This window comes from Armigeres subalbatus, chromosome 1 (assembly GCF_024139115.2).
Source record: "Armigeres subalbatus isolate Guangzhou_Male chromosome 1, GZ_Asu_2, whole genome shotgun sequence".
In the NCBI taxonomy this organism is placed as follows: Eukaryota; Metazoa; Arthropoda; class Insecta; order Diptera; family Culicidae; genus Armigeres; species Armigeres subalbatus.
The window spans coordinates 144746043-144770897 of NC_085139.1; the positions used below are offsets into that span (position 1 = coordinate 144746043).

The following is a 24855-nucleotide window of genomic DNA, read 5'->3' on the forward strand; positions in this document are numbered from 1 at the left end:
GAAACTTAGTCTAACTGGTACAAATTTAATTTAGTGATGACTAATTCTAACTAGAATCCCTTATTTTAAATTAATGGGATGTAGCCGCATTGGTAGCCTTTTTGGCATTTGCTCAACTGTGACAATTTATTGAACTGAAATTTGACACAGGTAATAATGACGCTTTGACAGCTGGCTTTACGACTATTTTCATTGCCTCCAGGCCTAATAAATGCGTTACGAGTGGAGGTACGATCTCTCATGAGAAAGAAACTTTTGTGTATAAATAATAGGTAGGGCGTACTTATATCAGTGGCGTAGCTAGAAAATGAGTATGGAGGGGGGGGGTTTTCTGAACTTTTTTTTTCGAAAAGAAAATTTCTTCTGAAAATTTTGTTTCTGGGGGGGTTTTATGTCCAAAACCAGCCCCGTGGCTACGCCACTGACTTATATAGTCTTGTTTTTCATTGCAGCTTAAAGACTGGACAAAAACGCATGTTTAACGGAAAACGGGTTGTTCGTAACTATTGATGTTGCAAGAAAAGAGGAATAGGAGTGTGTTTAGTGTTGTGGTTAACATTTGTTGTTGTGTGTTTTCCAGCGGAATGCGGCTGGAAAAGGTTTTTGGCAAGGGAGAAAACATTTATTTTCCTTTATATTATTCACTAGGTAAATCCGGAGGACGGGATTGTCCGACCATGCAGGCGACCACACTAACGGTGAAGCGACCAAACCAGGATACGAGGTTTTAATCTGATTTGGTTGGGTGGATAACATAGTAGCAGTTTGTGGTCCAGTTGTCGACGATTCGGGAATAAAATGACCAACCGGTGGGACTTATAACCCAGAGAGGAATCCTTGGGAGGTCAGAAAGTGGCCAATGAGAAGGATTTATTTCCTGGTCGTAGCCAGCGATGTCCAAGCTGTTTACAGAAGTGATTATTTCCGGCTGGGCCGCGTGTTTGAAGTACCTGCTTGAGGTTTGATCTTTTTATTGACTTTGTTATCGGTACCCGAGGTACCGCTGCTCTGGCGCTTTGGAGCTTTCAACGTAGGTGCTCCCACTGGAAATGGGGAATCAGATCTGGTACCTTTGGATTGCGGAACATTTTGCAGGTTTCTTACAGGCCGTGGAGTGCAACCGATGTTTTTATTTGGACTGCAGTCCGGTGAGATGTCGTTGGAGTCACTGATCATGTAGGGATCAACACTCTTGGAGGTAATCGGCTTTTCAGTAGATGATGTTCTGGGTTCCGTGAGTTGATCATTCGAAAATTGAATTGCTCCTGTCGCTTGAGTGGTAGGGGTACTGCTGATTGTGGAAATTGACTGGGCTGGCATAACAGCCGCCAGAAAATTACTCACTTGATCCGTTGAGGCTGCAATTTGTGCAGATTGTTAATCAACTAATATACGAAGCTGCTCATATGGTGAACCACTAGAATTTCGGTTTAGTGGAACTTCAGTTGCTAATTGCCTTTGATTGCAGCGGGCGTTACGCAGCTCTTCTATGATCTTATCCTTTTTCTTGAGTTGAGTTGTCAGTTGATCAATTCGGCTATGTAGGGCAGTGTTCTCCTCATTATCGAATTGTGTTACGGTGGCGTACGCTTTTGGGCCACTCCTGGCTTCGAATGCTCGCTTCGCTACTGCGTATGACAATCCTTGGTCCACTTTTATACGCTGAATTTCAAATTCACCCTTGTACAGAGGGCATGATCGCTCGGATAGTGCATGCTCGCTACTTTCACACTTGTAGCAAAACCTTGTTTGCTGGCAACTCTTATCTTCAGCGATTGGATGCGTTCATGAGCAGTTACCACAGATTGGATTTTTAGCCTTGCATCTACTACCTGTATGGCCAAAATCCCAAAATCCATTGGAAGCATTGCAAGGGAACCGGGTAGTAGGGCCTCGTGCGGCAACGAATGAAACCAAAATCGATGTAGGGAGGTATAATAGTTCCACGGACAGTGATAACTATGGATGTGTTCTCTCTTACAGGACCATGTTTACGTGTAATGCGTCTCACCTCTTTAGCTCCTTGTTCTTCTAGCTCGGCGAATAATTCAGCTTCGGACATGCTAGCTGCGTCTCGGCAGCTAACGACGCATCGCGAGACGTTGAGGGTTGGGTGCTCAACCACAGTGACCTTTGTTCCATCGTACAGCTCCTTCATTTGCAATAGGGACTTACACTGCTGGATGTTCCTGAGACAACGGATTTGCAATGAATGAATGCGAAATGATTAGTTTCTTCTCCTTGTCAGTAACTCTTCCGCTCGCTTTTTCGCTGAGCTGCACTCTTCTCTCATTCACTTTCCACAGTCGTTCAAAAACAATGCTGATACCGAGCACCGGCTACACCGAGGGAGGTGAGTAAGGGTGGGTATGTCTCAATGAGTAACTCTCGCACTTATCACTGTCGTGTACGGACCCGGGGTCAACCCGGGTCAGCTACGGTCACTGAGCTGACGCTAGCTTGGCTGGCTTTCTGTCTACTTCTTGGCAAATAATCGGAAAACAACCGTTCCTTTGGTTATACGAAACCAATGCACAGCACGATTCGGTTGAATACTTTAAAAGGGGAATTTAAAATTTAATAGACATAAACCGAAAATACGAGTTAAAAATAGCCACGTCGAACAAATAATGAACGTTAACCCGCAGGCAAGAGCGCAGACAAAACACGTCTTGTCGCTCCAACTGCAAACGAGTTGTGACGTCGATGTGTACACATCATCTCAGCTGCTGCTTACTCGTCGGTTTCGGGGCCACTCACCACATGCACTGAGGAAGCCCCCAAAAACCTGATCCAGTCGCGCTCCATGCTGCCACCCGCTATCGTCATCGCCCGGTTCTGCCGCCGGTGATGGATTAGGGGGCTTCCGGCCTGCAACCTCAGGCGAGTACATTGTCAATTTAGAACACGCAGTGCCTGAAATCTCTTCGGTATCTAGCTCCACGAAACGGCTTTCGAATGGTCTCCGAATTTACTACCAGAGTTTTCGAGGACTGAGAACAAAAATCAATTCATTTTTCTCTGGCTGTGTCAGAGGCTGAGTATGACTTAATTGTGCTGACAGAAACCTGGTTGGATGTTCGCATATACTCGACTCAGCTTTTCGTATCGCTATACACGGTATTGGACGGCCTCATTTGCCCTCTCTTTAAGAAAGGGGTACAGACTGGAGTGCGCCAATTACCGAGGAATAACCCTCCTTAATTCGCTTGAAGAGTCCTTCGTCGGCGAATACCAAGCAGGTTTTCATGAGGGCAGATCAACGATGGATCAAATGTTTACCCTGTGACAAATCCTTGATAAATTCCGGGAGTACAACTTGCAGACACCTGTTTATTGATTTCAAGGCGGCGTACGATTCAGTGAAACGGAATGAATTATGGCAAATTATGCTTGAACTTGGTTTTCCAGCGAAACTGATACGGCTGATTCGTATAACGTTGGACGGTGGACGGATCGAAATCAAGTGTAAGGGTTGCGGATGAAATATCGACGTCATTTGTTACTTTAGATGGATTAAAGCAGGGTGATGCACTCTCGAATCTACTGTTCAATATAGCGCTCGAGGGAGCGATTAAGAGAGCTGGTGTGCAAAGAAGCGGTACCATTATCACAAGATCGCATATGCTCCTGGGATTTGCGGACGATATCGATATTATCGGGATTGATCGCCGTGCCGTGGAAGAGCCTTTTGTGCATTTTAAGAGGGAGACAGCGAGGATTGGACTCACGATCAGTACCAGCAAAACGAAGTACATGGTCGCTGGCAATCAACGTGGGCTCATTAGTGGTGGTGGTAGCGAAATGGTGCTGGATGGTAAAAAAATTGAAGTGGTAGAAGAATTTGTGTATCTTAGAATATTAGTGACGTGCGATAATGATGTTACCCACGAGGTGAAAAGGCGTATTGCAGCTGCAAATAGGGCTTATTACGGACTTCTTAACCAGCTTAAGTCCCGTAGTCTGCAAACGAAACAAAACTCGAGCTGTATACGGTGTCAGGCCATTTGGCCGACCGGGTCGTTTGGACGAATGCCGTTTGGCCGAATAGTTAAAAAATTTGACCTTCTTCCTACTTCCTTCTTTTTTCTTCTTCTTTCTACTTTCTTCCTTCCTCCTTATTCTTTCTTCCATCTTTCTAATTTCTTCTTTTTTCCATCTTCTACCTTCCTTGTTCTTCTTTCCTTCTTCATCCTTCCTTATTCCTTCTTTCTTCTTCCTTCTTCTTTCTTTATTATTTCTTCTTCCTTCTTCCCTCTTTCTTCGTCCTTTGTTTTTCTTCCTTCTTCCTTTTTTTCCCTTCTTTCTTTTTCCTTATTTATTCTTCCTTCTTCCTTCTTCTTTTTTTTCTTTCTCCTTCTTCCTTCTTCCTTCTTCCTTCTTCCTGCTTCCTTCTTCCTTCTTCCTTCTTTCTTCTTGCTTCCTTCTTCCTTTCCGTTCTTACTTATTCTTTCTCCCTTCTTCTTTCTTTTTCTTCTTCCTTGTTCTTTCTTCCTACCTCCTTTTCATTTTCCCTTCTTCCCTCTTCCTTCTTCCTTTTTGCTTCTTCTTTCTTCCTTCACGCTTCTTCCTTTTTCCTTCTTCGTTCTTCGTTCTTTCCTTCTTCCTTCTTCCTTCTTCCTTCTTCCTTCTTCTCTCTTCCTTTTTCCTTCTTCCTTCTTTATTCTCACCACTCACTTCTCACTCACTTCGTAAGGAAACGTATTTCAACTATTCGGCCAAACGGCATTCGGCCAAATGGCGTTCAGCCAAATGACCCTTTCGGCCAAAAGAAATTCGGCCAAACGGCATTCGGCCAAATTACCCTAAACCCTGTATACTACTCTGATTCTTCCGGTGGCTTTATACGGCCATGAAACATGGACGCTAAAGAAAGATGATCGGAGAGCTTTCAGAGTGTTTGAGCGTAAGGTACTCCGGGCAATACTCGGCGGTAAACAGGAGAACGGTATCTGGCGACGTCGCATGAATCACGAACTGTACCAGGTGTGTAAAGGGCTGGATATTATTAAGCTTATACAACACGGCAGTCTACGGTGGGCTGGTCACGTTGTTCGTATGCCGGAAGAACGTCAAGCAAAGATAAGTCCGCAGGTTTCGTGGAAGGCCGCGTTCACGATGGCTTTTTGCAGTTGAAGAGGACCTAAGGGCGCTCAATGTTCAGGGCAACTGGAAGCAATTGGCCCCAGAATCGAGTCCAGTGGACAAGGATACTCCATTCGGCGTAGGTTCATCGAAGAGCTGTAGCCCATCAAGAATCAAGTAAGTATACACCGTATTCAGGACTGATCGGTCTCCCCTTAACAGTCAAAAAGCACGAAACGGAGGGGTCCTGATTGCTGTATCAACCAATTTCACCAATTCCAATCTACTCGAGCAGCTGTGGGTTATCGTAAAAATTCCACACAACACACTCAGCGTTGGAGTTGTTTATCTGCCACCTGATCCGTGGTTATCTGTGAGCATATACAATCATTGGGTTCGATTGTATCAAGCTTGCGCCTAGACTCACTATGGTCCAGGATACAGATTTACGCGGAAAGATGCATTTTACGCCAAAACAATATTTTTTAGAAAAAACTGTTTCTACAAAATTGTTCGAAATAGTAAGGCCATCATTATCGTGCAACCAAAAAAATAGGGTCATCATATAAAAAAATAGAAAACATTTTTATTTTATTTCCCGGAATATGTTCTACAAAGCTGTAGCGCAACTTACACCAATCAATTTTGCTAAAAAAAAATTTCCGTTGCTCTTAAGTTGGCTGATTCAGAGCAATTTTACTTAATTGGATTAGGGTGTACCTCAAAAAACAGTAGTTTTGATCTACTTTTTTTGTTTTAGATTTAAAAAAAAGTCGTCTCCAGATGACTTTTAGAGAATAAAAAATTGCAACTTTTGGGTAATAAATATGCTCAATATCTTTTTCCGATCAAAAGTTATAATCGTTTTTCTGTAAAAATTACATTTTTTTCATAAGTTGATATCTCCGGTTAGGCAGTCATCCGAAGACGACTTTTTCGAGAAATCTAAAACAAAAAAAGTAGATCAAAAATACTGTTTTTTTAGGTACACCCTAATTTAATTAGGTAAAATTGCTCTAAATTAGCCAACCTAAGATCTATAGAAAAAGTTTTTTTTAGCAAAATTGATTGGAATAAGAACTTTGTAAATATAACATGCCAATATTCCGAGAAATAAAAAAAATATTTTCTAATTATTTTTATATGATGGGCCACCCTATTTTTTGGTAGCACCATAATGATGGCCTTACTATTTCGAACAATTTTGTAGAATAACATTTTTTTCTAAAAAATATAGTTTTGGCGTAAAATGTATCTTTCCGCGTAAATCTGTATCCTGGACCATAGTGCAGCGCTCTTATTCGGCGATTACAATCAAGTTGATTTACATGGGTGTTTCCCCGTTGATAGCGCACCTGTTATGGATCCGCTGCTTTCCCCTTCGTTGCCAGCCTGCTGTGCACGTCTGGATGGATTTAATTTATACTGATTTGCTCAAATCAATACCGATTTGAACCGAAACGAGCGTCTGCTGGATCTTGTGCTGGCAAACGACTCTGCTTCCTCGTGCTTGTGGGGTTCGAGTAAAATGCCTTCAGCGTGTGTTTATAGATTCACATCTCAGCGTGTCAATCGGCGGGCAGCAAACCATGACTCTGCCTCTTCCAGTCAGATCTCCGTGGCCTGCACACGCATCAACGGAGAGTCGCTGTCACATAATTTCGTGCCGGCCTTTTAGGCGATCCTGCCAGTCTATGTTTTGATCCTGTCGCTGATTTCATGAGGTCAGTTGAATTCATGTGGTTAAATTGTAAATAATTATATATTTTATTATTTATTTGTAAAATCACAAGACGCGTCTCGAAGACCATCGCAAAATGGTTCGTGGTTTGCAAAATCACAAGACGCGTCTCGAAGACCGCCGGAAAATGGTTTGTGCTTTGTAAAATCACAAGGCGAGTCTCGAAGACTGTCGGAAAATGGTCCGTGGTTGCAAAATCACAAGACGCGTCTTGAAGACCGTCGGAAAATGGTTTGTGGTTTGCAAAATCAGAAGACGCGTCTCGATGACAGTCGGAAAACGGTTTGTGGTTTGCAAAATCACAAGACGCGTCTCGAAGACCGTCGGAAATGGTTTACAATCGCGTCATGGAATGTACACACGGTCAAGCAGTTTGACCAACATTGACTCCACCTCTCGTTTATTCAAACATCCATCAAGTTTTACCAACAGCGGCACGAACAATCAATTTATTCGACCAACAATATCACACACAAACGACCGAAGCGCCAACTTGAACACCAACCATCAAAAAATGTACGTTGGTGTGTACGTTGCATCAAACACACGGAAGCCAGACTGCGAACGAATCCAAAAAGTTTCTGGTCTTTTGTAAACTCAAAGTGAAAGGAATCCATGTTTCTCAAAGGCAGCGCAGCTAGTACCGAAAGCGAAAAGTGTAATATATTCGCGCGTCCATTCAAACAAGTGTTCCACGATGCAAGTGAACGACACTATGGCTGGAATACCACGGGATGTGTTTTATTTTAGTATTCCTCGTATTACGAATAACATGGTGATAGCTGCAACAAAGAAATTAAAGCTTTCGTTCGCCGCCGGCCCTGACGGTATTCCCTCATCAGTCCTGAAATATTGCGCTGACTCGTTAAGTGCTCCGTTAGTTAAACTGTTTAATCTCACGGTTCAGCAATGCCAATTTCCCGTCCTTTGGAAATTTTCTTTTATGTTCCCAATCTACAAAAAAGGAGACAAACGAGACATCCTGAATTATCGCGGAATAACCTCTTTGTGCGCCTGTTCAAAGCTGTTCGAAATAATTGTGCAGAAGTCCAGTTCTAAAAACAACATCGACGCCAATCAACATGGATTTTACTCAAAGCGATCAATTTCAACGAATCTGGTGAAGTTCACCTCTAGCTGTTTACGCTGCATGGATTCCGGGTGGCAGACTGACGCAGCGTACATGGACCTGCTGGTGGCTTTTGATACAGTGGACCATGGAATCCTTCTCGCCAAACTGGAAAAGCTTGGCGTTTCATCAAGCTCTGTGCTTTGGCTCCGGTCCTACCTGATGAACCGCTCGGTACGGGTTAAGATAGGTTTTTCGGAGTCGGAAACATTCTGCAACAACTCGGAAGTTCCGCAGGGCGAAAATTTTGGTCCTCTGATTTTCTCGATTTTCATAAACGATGTCTCGCTGTTGCTACCTGCCGGCTGTCGTTTATTTTACGCAGATGAAATTTACAAAATAATAAAATGTGACACGGACTGCTTGGAGCTACAGCATACACGGATAAATTTAAGTAATCTATTTTGCTTACTTTTTAATATTTATCTAACTTAGTACTTTTATATTTATTGCGAATATTAAAAAATAAGCACTGGAATATTAGTTTCTATGCTAGCTAAGATTATCGATAAAATAATCATTTTTTGGTTTATCTCTATGTGTCAAATTTGGACTTGTTCATTTCTTGATTGTAGATTGAAACCGTTGAGCAAGTGGTTATTGCAAATTTGGTGACAAAAATGTTCAGCATAAAGAGTAAGTTTGATTGATAATGTTTAAACAATAAAATACTACTTCTTTTACCAATTAATTGTTTCTATAGATCATGATGCGCAACAGCCGATTCCGGACAACATCTGCTCGAACCAGAAGAAAGCGGAAGAAAGTGAAAAAAAACTCAAATAAAAAGACATGCAAAGAGTGATCAGCGTAGTGGATTGGATCTCAGATATCGGTATTTGCAACTTCCGTTCTTGCTCTGAACCCTGGGTTGAAATGGAAGCATCGGAATTTGCAACAAATACTTACATTCGCCTTGGTTTCAGGAGGCGAATCATCTGCTCAAAAGGAAGCGATCTTTTGTGTGAACCTTTAGCCCACTTATCGGAAAGTAAATGTGTTGAAAGCCCTTGTTCTTTTTCTTGTATTTTGCTAATAAATGTGGAATAATACAAATACTAGCGTTTTATTGAATTATTTGCTCAATTCCACTAATTCTAATTTTTTGTTTTCTATCGGAATAAAGAACCTGTCAAAAAAGAAGCCTCGCAAATAATAAAAAGGGAATAAGCATTACGAAGGATTAAACGAAATTTAAGCATTGGAAAGCTTACCCCAAAAATAATCATTAGAATGAGTGGATAGACTGAATATGATTTTAGATTAAAGTATAATCTATTTAGATTATATATTTTTATCCGTGTATGGTGCATACCTTTTGTCTAACTATCGAAAAATGCAACATCATTTCGTTTCACCGCAAGAACATACCGATCATCTTTCATCAGGATTTAGCCTAATATGAGTCGAAAATTGGGATCCATCCGGATGGAATGCAAATTGTTGCGAAGGAATCGGCCAAGAAATATGGTTTTACAGCAGTTTCATTTTTTTAAAGCTTTCAAAAACAGACGTTAGTGAGTTGAGTTAGTGACGGAAATGGTTCTTTCACAAATTACGTTTCGCTAAATTTGATGATATTGGAGTAAGCCCCTATTGTATGGAAGGTTTATTTTTGTATGGATCGTAACGCTCGGCCTGACTAGGGGGTCCTTTTCAGCAATACGTAGGGTCATATACATTAGGGTGTCCCAAAATTGGACCAAGTCTGGGATTTTGGGGGCTCAACCTTCAAATGAAAGCTTAGGGTATAACAAAAGAAAAATTGTTCTACGACAACTCTGGGAAATGACGTTTAGGGGTGGCCCCGACGCGTTTTATGAAAAAAGTGCATTTTTTAAAGGTAACATCGAAAATACCGGTATATCGGAAAGAAATTCGACGAAACCCATCCATTTGATATTTTTTACATTTAACTTAGGGTCTATGCTTTATGGTAAAACTTTGATACCGCATGTTTTAGGTCTATATATATTTTCACTGATGCTTTAAATGCCCAAAAATGATGAATTTTTCTTAGTATTTTTTTTATTAATGCATCCAAAATGGGTATCTATCATAATGATTACGAAACTAGATATACATAAATTGATTGCATCGATAAATCGGGATTAAAATGATCCAGCCGGATTAACTTCACATGATCGTGCTGGTTAAAAAATCAAGTTGGTCACAAAACAACTAATTTCCATGTTATCGAGAAACATCGCACAGCTCGACAAACCATGACACGAAAACTGAACCTACCTATGGGTAGTTTTGAAACCATATTCATCAATCTATTTGAGCACTCACCCAGACTAACTGAACAATTTGTAGTCAGTCATGTTACTGCTGGTCCATCGTTGGGTTTCCATTATAACACTCAAATGAGTATTAAAATAAATTTTATGCAACTCATATGAATACTGTATTGGTTATTAAAGCGTTGGTATGGAAAAGTAGGCGTTTCTTTACTTAAACATGATCCAGGTATTATGATCCGAAATTTCAAAAAGTCTTTTTCCAAGCTGCAGTAAATCGTGAATAACTTTTAAACGGATAGAGATAGAAGGTTGCTATTTTTAGCAAAATATTCGTTATAAAATTCCCCATCTTTCTATGTATATCTAGTTTCGAAAGCATTATGATGGATACCCGTTTTGGATGCATTAATAAAAAAATGTTAAGAAAAATTCATCATTTTTGGGCATTTAAAGCATCAGTGAAAAATATATAGACCTAAAACATGCGGTATCAAAGTTTTACCATAAAGTATAGACCCTAAGTTAAATGTAAAAAAAAAAAAGGGTGGGTTTCATCGAATTTCTTTCCGATATACCGGTATTTTCGATGTTACCTATAAAAAATGCACTTTTTTCATAAAACGCGTCGGGGCCACCCCTAAACGTCATTTCCCAGAGTTGACGTAGAACAATTTTTCTTTTGTTATACCCTAAGCTTTCATTTGAAGGTTGAGCCCCCAAAATCCCAGACTTGGTCCAATTTTGGGACACCCTAATATACATTCATACATTGTCATATATTGCAACGAACTGCTTTAAGCCTAGTACGCTGCTCTTACGGAATGGGTTTACGGAAAATTTGATCAAATTACCACGGTAAATTTGACAGCTGATTCAGTATGGGAGAAATGTCACTTTTACCTTATGCAACGTACACACCAGTCAAGCAGTTTGACGAACATTGACTCCGCCCCCAAGAAAACGCTTCTATTGCTGCTTTGTTCGAACGTGTGTGAAGTTGTTCGAACAACCATTTGACAGTTGGCGGCTCGGTTGGAAAAAAATAAAACGGTTTGATTTTGGTTTGAGTTGTCTGGGGTGGAGTCCAAGTTCGCCGAACATGTTTGAGCATTTTTAGTGAAGTTGCACAAACCCCCATGTATTTTTTGATGGTTGGTGCTCAAGTTGGCGCTTCGGTCGTTCGTGTGTGATATTGTTGGTCGAATAAATTGATTGTTCGTGTCTCTGTTGGTAAAACTTGATGGATGTTTGAATAAACGAGAGGTGGAGTCAATGTTGGTCAAACTGCTTGACCGTGTGTACGTTCTATTACGGAATAATGGTACGGAATATTTTTCCGTAAGGAAAAGTGACAGCTCCATTTACTTTACCCAGCAGGCGTTATTAGCGTTACGAAATTTTCGCTACTTGTCAGCTACGTACTGCTCACGGAATTTCAGAGCGGAATAATTCCGTGAGCATTCCGTATCCTATCTAATTGCACAGTACTTTTCAGCAGCGTACTAGCCTTTATTTAGTAAAATATAGTCTTTCATGTGTTTACCTACACTGGATTTTGCAGTGAACAAACAACTGAAATAATGATTCGATGAACTCGTCCTTCATTAAGTTCCTTTTCTTCGAAATTCGGCGCATTGCCTATAATGTTCCGCATATAATACATTTTTTTTCCTTGTTGGTTATTTCAATCACTGCAACCATTTGTTAGTTCTTTTGAGATAACATCCATAGATAGATCGATTTGACACTAGGTTTTTGAAAAGGAAATCACTTCCACAGACACATGCATACCTAAACATATACCAAACACATGAGATTTGAAAATCTCTGCTGTCAATAATAGAAATGAAACCGTCAGTTTCCCTACTTTGTGGCCCGCAAAACTGTGACTCGCCTGACTTCATAATGGAACGAATAAAGGCTGGCGGCATTATAATTTGCATAAATGCACAAAAAGGCCCGGCTGTCAGAAGTGGCTCTCACTTCGTCTGCCGTCTCAAGTGTGTCGATCCATATGTTTGAACTTCAAAAAATTTGTGCTGCAGAAAAAAACTTAAATGCTGGGTACAAACATTATGATGTCGAGTTTTTCTAGTTTAAAATTATCGTCCTGTTTCATCTACATTGTTTTGCTTATGTGTGCAATATGAACGAAAAAAAGTGTTCCTTGGGGGTTGTTTAGAGAAAGTGAATGCCTTCTATATGGCGGAGTAGTTTGCTAACAAATAAATAATTATATATGATTGAACATCAGTTTCAAGATTGTATTATATTTGCCATACATCATTTGCACTAGCTCTTAAAAAACTGACCTGACTCAACATTTCGCAATAACTTATTTAGTGATGCGTTCAATTCCACGTGTTCGTATTTGTCTTCTCCTTTATCTGTCATTGGTTGTATATAGTTTCTTTCCAAACTTCTCCAGTCCCTGGATACATTACCAGATTAAAGTGTTTTCTTGTAAGAATTAGATATTTCAAGAAGCAGAGCTATTTGGATCTTTAACATAAGTACAATAATGCACTACGGAAAATAAATCCAGTTAATTAGGTTATAAAAAGAATAATCGGAGCAGTATGTAATAATATCAACAAACATTAAAATTTCCCCATGTACGTTAAGGATGAATTTATGGATATAATCAAACATTTAATCCCTTTGTCATATTTATTAACAAATCTTTAATTCTTTGTTGTATTTATGAGCCATTGACTTCTGGTGCTTCATCCTCACCCATTTGACCTTTGTCTTCTAGTCGTTGTTTTATTTCCCAATGGAAATATACATTCATAATTCGAACTAAGCTTGAACTCCCAAATGCCAAGTAAGCCACAAAGATTGACTCTTCTCAGGCTGCTGATTCACCTGAAGCGACATAATTTGCAGAAGACATCCATCCCAAGGAGGTATCTCAGCATGGCAATCGCATTACTCAAGCCATGACGGCATACCAAAGTGAAACGATAACAATGTTTTTGCTTCGACCGCTTTTTGACCAACGATTCAGTTCCTTGGAATGCACTAAAAAAAACATGCATTTGAAAAGTATTAACGATATTTATTATTAGAATAAAGTCTACACTTTTATATAGGCTATACAAACTATGAGCTTTGGTTGAAAGCAAATAAGGGTAATTGACATTTTGATCCAATTTGTGCTGAGTGATTAGTGTTTTAAAGATGTGTACACTGTTTACAAACAAATTGAAAATATACAGAAAATAGTGATTTTTTAGCTTTTATACAATTTGTATGAAAAAAAAGCTGAAAACGTGTGCCTGTAGTTCTCAAAACTGAATTGTCAGTTCAACCAGATCAGTCTTTCAGTGCAGACGTATATTGACTTGATTCTGTACGCGCGTGCGTAGAAAGTGATTTCATTTTGGTTCAGGAAGGCGCTATGCCCAGACTCTTGAACAGGGTATGGGTGGTGGAGTGGAAGGAGACGCATAATATTTCATTTTAGCTTGCGTGATAATGACTTTTGTGAACTTTTTTCCGGAAGTGCGAAGAACGTGCACGGTACTTTCCGTTGGTGCGATAATGACTTAAACGGAGCAGTAAAGCGAACTTATTTTCCAGAAGTGCTATGTTACTTACCCCGTCGAACTTTTTATGGAAACTAAATCGAATTTTTTCTAGAAACGCGGAGCATGGTCTCTCCGGGTCGGTGTGGAAGTAACGGTTCCCCCAAACACACGCAACACGATACTATCGCATGGCAACTGCGATTCTGTCGCCGTTGATATGGAAGCTTTAATGGAACATTGCCTGCAGTGACCCAACGATAGAGTTGCGGCTACTAGTTGTGGCCGTCGCGGCGATGAACTTTTTTCTAGGAGTGCAAAGGAGGTGCACGGTATTTCTCGGCCATTGGAAAGTGACTTGCAGGTGGTAGACCGCAAACTTTTCCTCCGGCGGCGCGGACTAATTAATCGATTACTTTAATTAATCGATTCATCGTAGTCGAAAAGCACAAAATGCCGGAAGGAACAAAAGGTCGATCAAGAACATGTTGATAACAAGTTGGGTGTGATGTAAAGGAATTTGCGAAATTTGCATCTCATCAATCAAAATTGAAAAATGAGCAATTTTCTAATGTCGAATTCGTTTTTAAACCTGGGTCAGTGCCAACCCAAACCCTGAATAAAAAAACATTTTCAGTTCCATCTGTCATTGGATATGTTGGTGTGCGTAGCATCGTGTTTGTTTTGATTCGAAACATATGATCCAGGACATCTAGTGCACTGGCTGTGCGTTGGCTAATCAGATCATGATAAATAAATATGTTTAAGTGCATGAACTGATTTTTGCGAATAGTGGAATTTACTTTTGGGTGGATATAAATAGGGATATTGCTCCTGGAATTCATTTCATGGCTCCGACATTCATCCCATCAAAAACAAAGCAATGGAAAGGAATTTGGATTGTTTATTATTTTTTGTGATTTTTCTCAGCAGTGAGCACACATGTTGTCAAAAAGAGGCGACGAAATTGGTGCTGCATTTCTTTGTTTCCCGATGAGATGAATATACGTTCAGTGAGATGGGGATCGGAACAGTTCCCCTTTTTAATTATATTCAATAATCCCGTACACATTCTTATACCAAGAATTCGGTATAGAATTCATGTAAAAGAGATTTTATATTCTACAAAAAATCATCTATTTCTGCAAATGTTTTTTATCGGAGAACACTCAGAAGCATGTAATAAAAATTCTCCAGGATTCGCCAATTTTTTTCCTCGCTACCTCTCCTGATAAAGGTAGCCTCACTCATCGGGAAAATTTTCCGTATGATTTTGGGCCCCGTGCATTTTCAATTTACAAGAATCTCCCGGAAGAATTGCTCAAGGTACTTCCGGGGGAATTTATGTACGAAACTTGTTTCCTGTATTCTAGAAGGATTTCCTGAAATAATTATATTGTAGGAATTTCCAACTTAATTCCTGGAGCAACTTCCAGAGAAAATCCTGGAATAGTATTCAAAGATATTCCTAGAAGAATTTCCAAAGGAATTCATCTCGAAAGGATCCCTTGGAAAAAATATGGAGGAATGCCTGAAAGATATCGCCAAAAATTGAAGAAAGAATTTATGAAGTAATTTCTGGCAGAATTCCCGAAGAAAATTCTGAAACGCACGAAAGAGTTTTTGGAAGAATTTCAAAAGAAATTCTGCATAAGAAATAATTCTATTCGGTATTCCACAAATTTATTTTTTTGACAATTCTTAGCGGGTTTTGTGAACGAGTTTCAAGGGAAATTCCCAAACTACACAATTCCATCCACCGACCTAATTCAGGACACTATCTGTGAGGAAACTTTTGGAACTTTTTAAAAACGAATTCGACATAAGAAGGAGTAATCACTACCTAGTGTTGCAGATATGTTACTTATATTCGAAGCATTCGTAATTTAGAAAAACATACGATAATAAACCGTGTATCGACAATCTTACAGAAAATGACATTATGAGATGTATTCAAAGCAATATTCTTCATGATCCATGTGATCCAGTGAGGCAACTGAAACAGTGCTTTGAACGCAAAACCAGCAAACCAAAATCTAGCGTAACTGGTGGAAAAGTCCAGCTTTATACATATTTATGGATCGATTTAGGTGAATAACTCATTTTGTACTCACAGCGTAAAATGTACACGCAGAAAAACATATTGTAGAAACAACAATAATCTGGATCAAATTCAACAATAAATATTGTTAACTCAGGGCTAATAATATTTATCGTTTGATTCAATCTAGAATCAATAATATTATTATTTTGTATTATTGTTTCAATAATATATACAGATACATTCTACAATAAAATATTGTTGGAATAATAATACATTTCATTTAAAAATGTGTTGTTGTTTTTCTTTTTATATTCAATGTGAATAAATAAAACAAGACAATGACAAGTTGAAATATATACTTTATTTTATTATACATGCATGTTTGCAACCAAAAAAATATACATTACATATTTTGGATTGTGAACGATGTCTAAAACAACACCATTACCTGATTTACCGCAGCTCCGACCAGCAACTCTATTAGTCTTCTTCATTATGAGGACGTATGTATTGTAGTTCTGCGAATGAAGATTATGTTTTTAAAACGATTTCAATTGGTTTTCATTATAAATACTTACATGTCTTTGGTACCAGACGAAGTGCCTCCACGCTGCAAAACTTGATTGTTTCCATCTATTTTCTAATAGAGTCGTTAAATACAATTAATTTTTGAATAAAAATTGAAAGCGGTCATATACGCCTTTTTACACAAAGAAAAAAAACACACTACTTGATTTTCAAGCATTTTTGGCACAAAAAGAAATATTGTTGAAATAAAAATAATATTGTTGTTTCAATCAAAGATTATTGTAGACACAACAATCAAATACTTTCGACTCAACAATAAAGCGATTGTTGAAATCAACAATATTTACATTTGGTTTAATCATACAAAAATTCGCTGCGTGTATATGTATACGTTTGAGGTTTTGGCTTTCAGTCTTTTGGGATCAAAAACGGGGTTTTATGTTTTCATCCGACGTTTCGGACACATGTATTGTGCCTTTTTCAAGGAGTTAACTAGTTAACTAGTTAACTCCTTGAAAAAGGCACAATACATGTGTCCGAAACGTCGGATGAAAACATAAAACCCCGTTTTTGATCCCAAAAGACTGAAAGCCAAAACCTCAAACGTCGCCATCTTAGTCGAATCAATTAAGATGTATATGTATATTTGAGAGGTTTTGACAAAACGCCATCTACGCAGTTCCAAGCGATGGTTTTTGTTTAAAATACCAATATTATACCAATATACCAATAAATACCATATGTTATTCGATATTCAAATTACCTGTTACGAATCATAGTGAGAACATTTTGTTATCATGATGCTTTGTTTCTGAAAACATGCAATGTGCAAAAAAAAAATTGAATTTATTTTTTTCAATTCGTAATTTATGATGCGCACTTTCTATTTGTTACTCTAGACATATTAAACCCCTGATGTTGATAACTCTTCGTCATATAATCATAACAATGTCCAATGATACAAGTGATATACAAACACATCTGCTATCAATAAATGTAGACATTACCTAGCATATTAAAACCTCAACTCAAAAGTATGATAAAAGGTGCAATAAAATAGTATGCGTGAATTGATGCAAACTGAAGTGCATCTGCAGCTAAATATGTTTCGTTTGTGAAAAACGGTCGCTTCGACGCCTCATCCAGCGTTGGAAAACTTTGCGCAAAATCCATAAAATGCCACCGAAAAGGACGAAGGAGCTTCCTACAAAGCGGGAGAATAGTAAGATCTATATTTATTTGTGTTTATGTTTTTATGAAAAACTTGTTACTTTATTGTATTTAGGATCCCGTGGAAGCCAAAAACATGATATAAACAAAATGACGGCATACGAACTGAATTCTTCCGATTTGCGTTATTTGGTGAGTTAATTTTATTCAATTAAATATTCCTAGAACTACTGCAATTATTCCGCCTGCGGTTTAACCCCGGTTATAGGCTCGAAAAACAAAGAAAGTCACTACAGATTCTTGCTATAATTTCCTTGTGCCACGAGAAACGTTCTGATATGGTAAAATTATGTCAAAGGGATGTTTGTTTAGAACCTATAACGGGACATAAATATCCACCGTTTTATGCTTGATACTATGTCACTATCTGACATTCTAAAATATCGCAATATTAACCATGATAAAGTTCCGTAATATATTTCCATACCCTATCAAAGTAACCCATTTTTTAATTAACAATTATCGTATTATCAAAAATGTACAGCTACGAACAGCATTAGAGCGAGAAGGAGACAAATTCGACCCAAGTGGATATGCATACGTCACGGTGGGTGAGGGGTCAAATCCTGCAGCGCTAGAGTCTCAAAATCCCCTTGCATCCGAACATCCACCATTCGACGATAGGAAGAGTGCAGAAAAAGAAAAACAAGCAGCACATGGAGCAGGTACATCTGGACTAAGAGGATCTCAGAAAGGAAAAGATTTTCTTCAGTCGTCACTGCGCAATCATGACGAATGGATTGAAAACACGTATGCGACCGGTGAATCGATTCCTAAAAAAGAGGGAGGAACCAGCACATTTCTCGATGATCTTTCGCAACATATTTCCATTCCTATTGAGGACGAATCTGTTCCATGCAAACGCCTGAAGAGTAAGAAGGAGACCATACAAGAAGTGCCAATAACACCGAATCAAGATCCGTTAAAATTGGTGGCCCAGCAGCTTGGCGTCGATGAGTTACGTGCAATGGTGAGTAGAGAAAATCCAGACATTTTATTCTGCATCTTATTTTCAAATAATTTCTTGTTTTAGTTGCAAGCTGCCCTGTAGCATCAAGAGAAAGTTTCAAAATCTGCGGAAAGACATACCCCTCCTTTCCCCATCGAAGCTGGTCATACACGATCCTTGGAAATAGTGCACCAGATGGACAAGGAGAACGGCAGTGTCATTGAACGAGAAACAGCTGACGCTTCGACATCGAAACCCAATCCAGTCATTGATGAGTTCGGCGAACCGAACGCCGTAATCTTCAACATTGAAGAAGAGCACCTTGAAGATGACAATTCGCAAAATATCGCGGACGACCATGCTGAACATTCTGGTCAAATCAACACTCCGCCGGGGAGTTCAGCCGATCGATCTCCTTTGTCCGTGAGAAAGATATCTTCTGTCGGTGCTGCGTCGAATGTACTGAATAAGTCATTAAACCGATGGATCGGGTGATGTGCGTAGTTCGAGTTTCAGGGGCATTCTCGAGTCCCTTCGAAACCCGCAGAGGGTTACGGCAAGGTGATGGTCTTTCGTGTCTGCTATTCAACATCGCACACTGGGGATTTTCAAAAGCAAAAGGCTCGAAATTCAATTACTCCAGCTGACGCTGCAAAATTTCCAGAAAGTACATGTTTCCTGAAGGGAAAAAGTGCGATGAATCAATTTCTCGGGGTTTCGTGCTGGGCAGACCATTTTAAAGTGACCATTTTGCCCCGATTCCCTTTAAATCACAATATTTCTGTAATGCTTCGAGCTGACGCTGATATTTCTTCAATAAATATATGTTTCCTGAAAGGAAAAAGTGCGATGAATCGTTTGCGTGGGATTTCGTGCTGGATAGACCACTTTAAAGTGCCTATATTGCCCCAATTTCCCAAAAAATCACAATACTTCTACTACTACTACTACTCGAGGTGACGCTGATATTTCATTAATAAATAGATAAATATATAAATGCATGTTTCATATCCTAACTTACCGTCATGACGCATCAGCCTGGCAAATGCATTCTGTGGAAGAAGAGATCACAGAGAAACAGACTTCTCACTCAACATGTGTTCCATCGTACATCTTTTTAACGGTTTATTTAACTTTTTGTAGGTGGTCAATCGGCCACCGATGGCGCTTTCATCGATTTTGCTTGTGTTTGACGTTTGCACACTACCGCCATCTGGTTGCCGCTTGGCCACTCACCGGGATTTTAGCATTGGGGGACAATGTTTGCGTGACGATGATTTTGATTGCATTTTGTTCTAAGTGAGACGTCTGTTTCTCTGTGAAGAGATCATATCTCCTCTTGTCTTAAATCGAGAAAATGTGAATTGAAAAAATAATCATATCCTCTTTTGCCTTCCCTCAGGTAAATGCATCTCTCAAAGAAGGGATCATATATTCCCTTGGTTTAAACCGTGCGAATGACTTAATTGAATAAAAATCATATCCTCTCTTATCTTCTGCCGCGCAAAGGCATTCCTTGAAAAAAGGAATCATATCTTCCCTTGTCATAAACCAAGAAAATTTATCAATTGAAATAAGGAATCAAAGTGATTAACTTTAATTCTAGTTTAAAATAAATATTTTAATGAAGTGTTTGATAAAAAGGGATTCATATCTTCCTTTTCCATATCGCACTTTTTCCCTTCAGGAAACATATATTTATTGAAGGAATATCAGCGTCAGTTCGAGGTTTAGCAGAAATATTGTGAATTGGGGCAAAATGAGCACTCTAAAGTGGTCTGCCCAGCATGAACTCCCGCGCAATCGATTAATCGTACTTTTTCCTTTCAGCAAACTTCAAATTATTGAAGAAATATCAGCGTCAGCTCGAGGCATTACAGAAATATTGTGATTTTAGGGGAATTGGGGCAAAATGGTAACTTTAAAGTAGACTGCCCAGCACGAAACCCCGCGCAATCGATTCGTCGCACTTTTTCCTTTCAGGAAACTTATAATAATTGAAGAAATATCAGCGTCAGCTCGAGGCATAGCAAACAATTTGTGATTTCAGAGGAATTGGGACAAAATGGTCATTTCAAAAGGGTCTGTTCATCACGAAACCCTACGCAAACGATTCATCGCACTTTTTTCTTTCGGAAAACATATTTTAATTGAAGAAATATCAGCGTCAACTCGAGGCATTACAGAAATATTGTGATTTAAAGGGAATCGGAGCAAAATGGTCACTTTAAAATGGCCTGCCCAGCACGAAACCCCGAGGAAATACATATTTATTAAAGAAATATCAGCGTCAGCTCGAGGCATTACAGAAATATTGTAATTTCAGGGGAATCGGGGCAAAATGGTCATTTTGAAGTGGTCTGCCCAGCATGAAACCCCGCGCAATCGATTAATCGTACTTTTTCCTTTCAGCAAGCATATATTTATTGAAGAAATATCAGCGTCAACTCGAGGCATTACAGAAATATTGTGATTTTAGGGGAATTGGGGCAAAATGGTAACTTTAAAGTAGACTGCCCAGCACGAAACCCCGCGCAATCGATTCGTCGCACTTTTTCCTTTCAGGAAACTTATAATAATTGAAGGAATATCAGCGTCAGCTCGAGGCATAGCAAAAAATTTGTGATTTCAGGGGAATTGGGGCAAAATGGTAACTTTAAAGTAGACTGCCCAGCACGAAACCCCGCGGAATCGATTCGTCGCACTTTTTCCCTTCAGGAAACTTATAATTATTGAAGAAATATCAGCGTCAGCTCGAAGCATAGCAAAAAATTTGTGATTTCAGAGGAATTGGGGCAAAATGGTCATTTTTAAAGGATCTCTTCATCACGAAACCCCACGCAAACGATTCATCGCACGTTTTTCCTTCGGAAAACATATTTTAATTGAAGAAATATCAGCGTCAACTCGAGGCATTACAGAAATATTGTGATTTTAGGGGAATTGGGGCAAAATGGTAACTTTAAAGTAGACTGCCCAGCACGAAACCCCGCGCAATCGATTCGTCACACTTTTTCCTTTCAGGAAACTTATAATTATTGAAGAAATATCAGCGTCAGCTCGAGGCATAGCAAAAAATTTGTGATTTCAGGGGAATTGGGGCAAAATGGTCACTTTAAAGTAGACTGCCCAGCACGAAACCCCGCGCAATCGATTCGTCGCACTTTTTCCTTTCAGGAAACTTATAATAATTGAAGAAATATCAGCGTCAGCTCGAGGCATAGAAAAAAAATTGTGATTTCAGGGGAATTGGGGCAAAATTGTCACTTTGAAAGGGTCTGCTCATAACGAAACCCCACGCAAACGATTCATCGCACTTTTTCCCTTCAGGAAATATATATTTATTGAAGAAATATCAGCGTAAGCTCGAGGCATTACAGAAATATTGTGATATGAGGGGAATTGGGGCAAAATGAGCACTTCAAAGTGGTCTGACCAGCACGAAACCACGCGCAATCGATTTATCGTACTTTTATCTTCATGTAACCTATAATTATTGAAGAAATATCAGCGTCAGCTCGAGGCATAGCAAAAATGTTGTTGTTTCAGGGGAATTGGGGCAAAATGGTCACTTTAAAAGGGTCTGCCCATCACGAAACCCTACGCAAACGATTCATCGTACTTTTTTCCTTCAGGAAACATATATTTATTGAACAAACATCAGCGTCAGCCTAAGGCATAGTAGAAATATTGTGATTTTAGGGGAATTGGGGCAAAATGGGCACTTTAAAGTAGTCTGCCCAGCACGAAACCCCGCGCAATCGATTCATCGCACTTTTTCCCTTCAGGAAACATGTACTTTCTGGAAATTTTGCAGCGTCAGCTGGAGTAATTGAATTTCGAGCCTTTTGCTTTTGAAAATCCCCAGTGTGCATCGCTTTGGAAAGGGTAATACGAAGAGCAGGGATTAACACGAGTGGTACAATTTTCAATAAGTCCGTCCAGCTATTTGGCTTCGCCGACGACATAGATATTATGGAACGTAACTTTGAGAAGATGGAGGAAGCCTACATCAGACTGAAGAGGGAAGCTAAGCGGATCGGACTAGTCATAAACACGTCGAAGACGAAGTACATGATAGGAAGAGGTTCAAGAGAAGACAATGTGAGCCACCCACCGCGAGTTTGCATCGGTGGTGACGAAATCGAGGTGGTAGAAGAATTCGTGTACTTGGGTTCACTGGTGACTGCCGAAAATGACACCAGCAGAGAAATTCGGAGACGCATAGTGGCTGGAAATCGTACGTACTTTGGACTCCGCAAGACGCTCCGATCGAATAGAGTTCGCCGCCGTACCAAACTGACAATCTACAAAACGCTCATTAGACCGGTAGTCCTCTACGGACACGAGACCTGGACGATGCTCGTGGAGGACCAACGCGCACTCGGAGTTTTCGAAAGGAAAGTGCTGCGTACCATCTATGGTGGGGTGCAGATGGCGGACGGTACGTGGAGGAGGCGAATGAACCACGAGTTGCATCAGCTGTTGGGAGAACCATCCATCGTTCACACCGCGAAAATCGGACGACTGCGGTGGGCCGGGCACGTAGCCAGAATGTCGGACAGTAACCCGGTGAAAATGGTTCTCGACAACGATCCGACGGGCACAAGAAGGCGAGGTGCGCAGCGGGCAAGGTGGATCGATCAGGTGGAAGATGACTTGCGGACCCTCCGTAGACTGACGTGTAGCCATTGACCGAGCCGAATGGAGAAGACTCTTATATACCGCACAGGCCACTTCGGCCTTAGTCTGAATAAATAATAATAATAATAATAAGTCATTAAACATCGATTATCCGTCTGCAGCGAGTGTTGAGGATGACAATTCTTGGAAAGTGAAATACAAAAAACTGGAAGGAAATTATAAAGAGCTATCAGATAAACATAAAAAAAGTAAGCAAAAAATAGCAAAACTTGAGCAAGATAAGCTCACATCGGATGACTACGCTTTGCAAATTGGAAAGAAGCTTATGTTCATCAAGGACAAGCAGAAGATTCCCCAGGTATGTGAATAATTTGAAATTTTTATTTGTTTTCTATAGCAGGAAATCCGAGTATGACGTTATATCTAGACCAACATTTGAAAAGGAAGTAACAGCCAAAATGTAAATATTACAGTATTAGCCAAATTTGCAGACAAAACCTGAAATGACTACATTTTGGCAGCTACGCCCAGCTTTCAAATGTTGGTCCAAATACATTATATATTTAGGATCTAGTTTGTTTTGACAGAAAATACAATGGGCTTTTTCCCCTTATAGGCACAATTTACCGAAGAAAACGGACACCGACAGCTTCTTTGTGGCTCTGCTGGTAACAAGACTGGTTGGTTCAGAAAAGCTCATAAAAATGAGTGCTACGGGTCAAGCAAGCCACCGATTCTCCAGACTCAAAAATATGGACGGTACCCCAATGTATCCCGTACAAGAGCGCATTGATCCTAAACTCTTTAAGTTCATCTGCACTAAGTAGTTTCAATTATTGCTTATCGTGCTTATACGAATATGAATCTATGCAAATCTTTAAGCGATATTTTTAACAACTTTGCTTTTTTTTAATATCGATCATTACTTTTTATCACTTGAAGTCAAAAAAGCTGCCGAATTGCGCAGAGCTAGGAGTGACCATGGCCAACAAGAAGCGGCAAATATTCGGATATAAGGTACAATTATTTACTTCTACTTCTTGAATTTTAATAACTGGCGTCTTGTTTTTGAGCCGATGAGTTTTCTTTTTTACATGAGTTTATATGTAAATGAACTTCGTACGAAAATTTAATCTATCTTCTCTGAAGAGCGAAAAAAATCGTTCATTTTTTTTGTAATGAGGATATTGAAATAAAAATAAATATGAAACTGAAACATAGTGTTATTTATCCAATGATCGACATAAGTCTTCTTCTTCTTCTTCTTCTTATTGGCATTACATCCCCACACTGGGACAGAGCCGCCTCACAGCTTAGTGTTCATTAAGCACTTCCACAGTTATTAACTGCGAGGTTTCTAAGCCAAGTTACCATTTTTGCATTCGTATATCATGAGGCTAACACGATGATACTTTTATGCCCAGGGAAGTCGAGACAATTTCCAATCCGAAAATTGCCTAGACAGGCACCGGGAATCGAACCCAGCCACCCTCAGCATGGTCTTGCTTTGTAGTCGCGCATCTTACCGCACGGCTAAGGAGGGCCCCACTTATGATCGACATAAGTATTAATTCCAAAATTTGTATATTTCAGGTACTTAGATGGCATATATAACATGATTTTCCCTTAAATAAACTGATAATATAGCCTTGTCCCTTTTATCTAAAGGATATGCTATGCAAACATATTTGCCAATCTTTAAGAAAAACCTTGTTTCTATGGCAAAATT

General features: G+C 39.5%; 1 protein-coding gene across 3 annotated transcripts in view; it reads left to right on the forward strand.

The window, feature by feature from the left end:
- LOC134205209 (uncharacterized) overlaps positions 1 to 24509 on the forward strand; it is a 98158-nt gene extending 73649 nt beyond the window's left edge. For 2 of the 3 annotated variants that reach the window (XM_062680252.1, XM_062680253.1), the window contains exons 3-6: positions 18018 to 18503; positions 18567 to 19043; positions 22351 to 23484; positions 23743 to 24509. In XM_062680252.1, the coding sequence (XP_062536236.1) occupies positions 18965 to 19043; positions 22351 to 23177 (906 nt within the window). In that variant the 5' untranslated portion in view covers positions 18018 to 18503; positions 18567 to 18964 and the 3' untranslated portion in view covers positions 23178 to 23484; positions 23743 to 24509. Of the gene's footprint in view, positions 1 to 17202; positions 17526 to 17588; positions 17666 to 18017; positions 18504 to 18566; positions 19044 to 22350; positions 23485 to 23742 lie in introns of all 3 variants that reach the window. The other variant, XM_062680251.1, reaches the window with a different exon arrangement.
- The last annotated feature ends 346 nt before the right edge of the window (positions 24510 to 24855 follow it).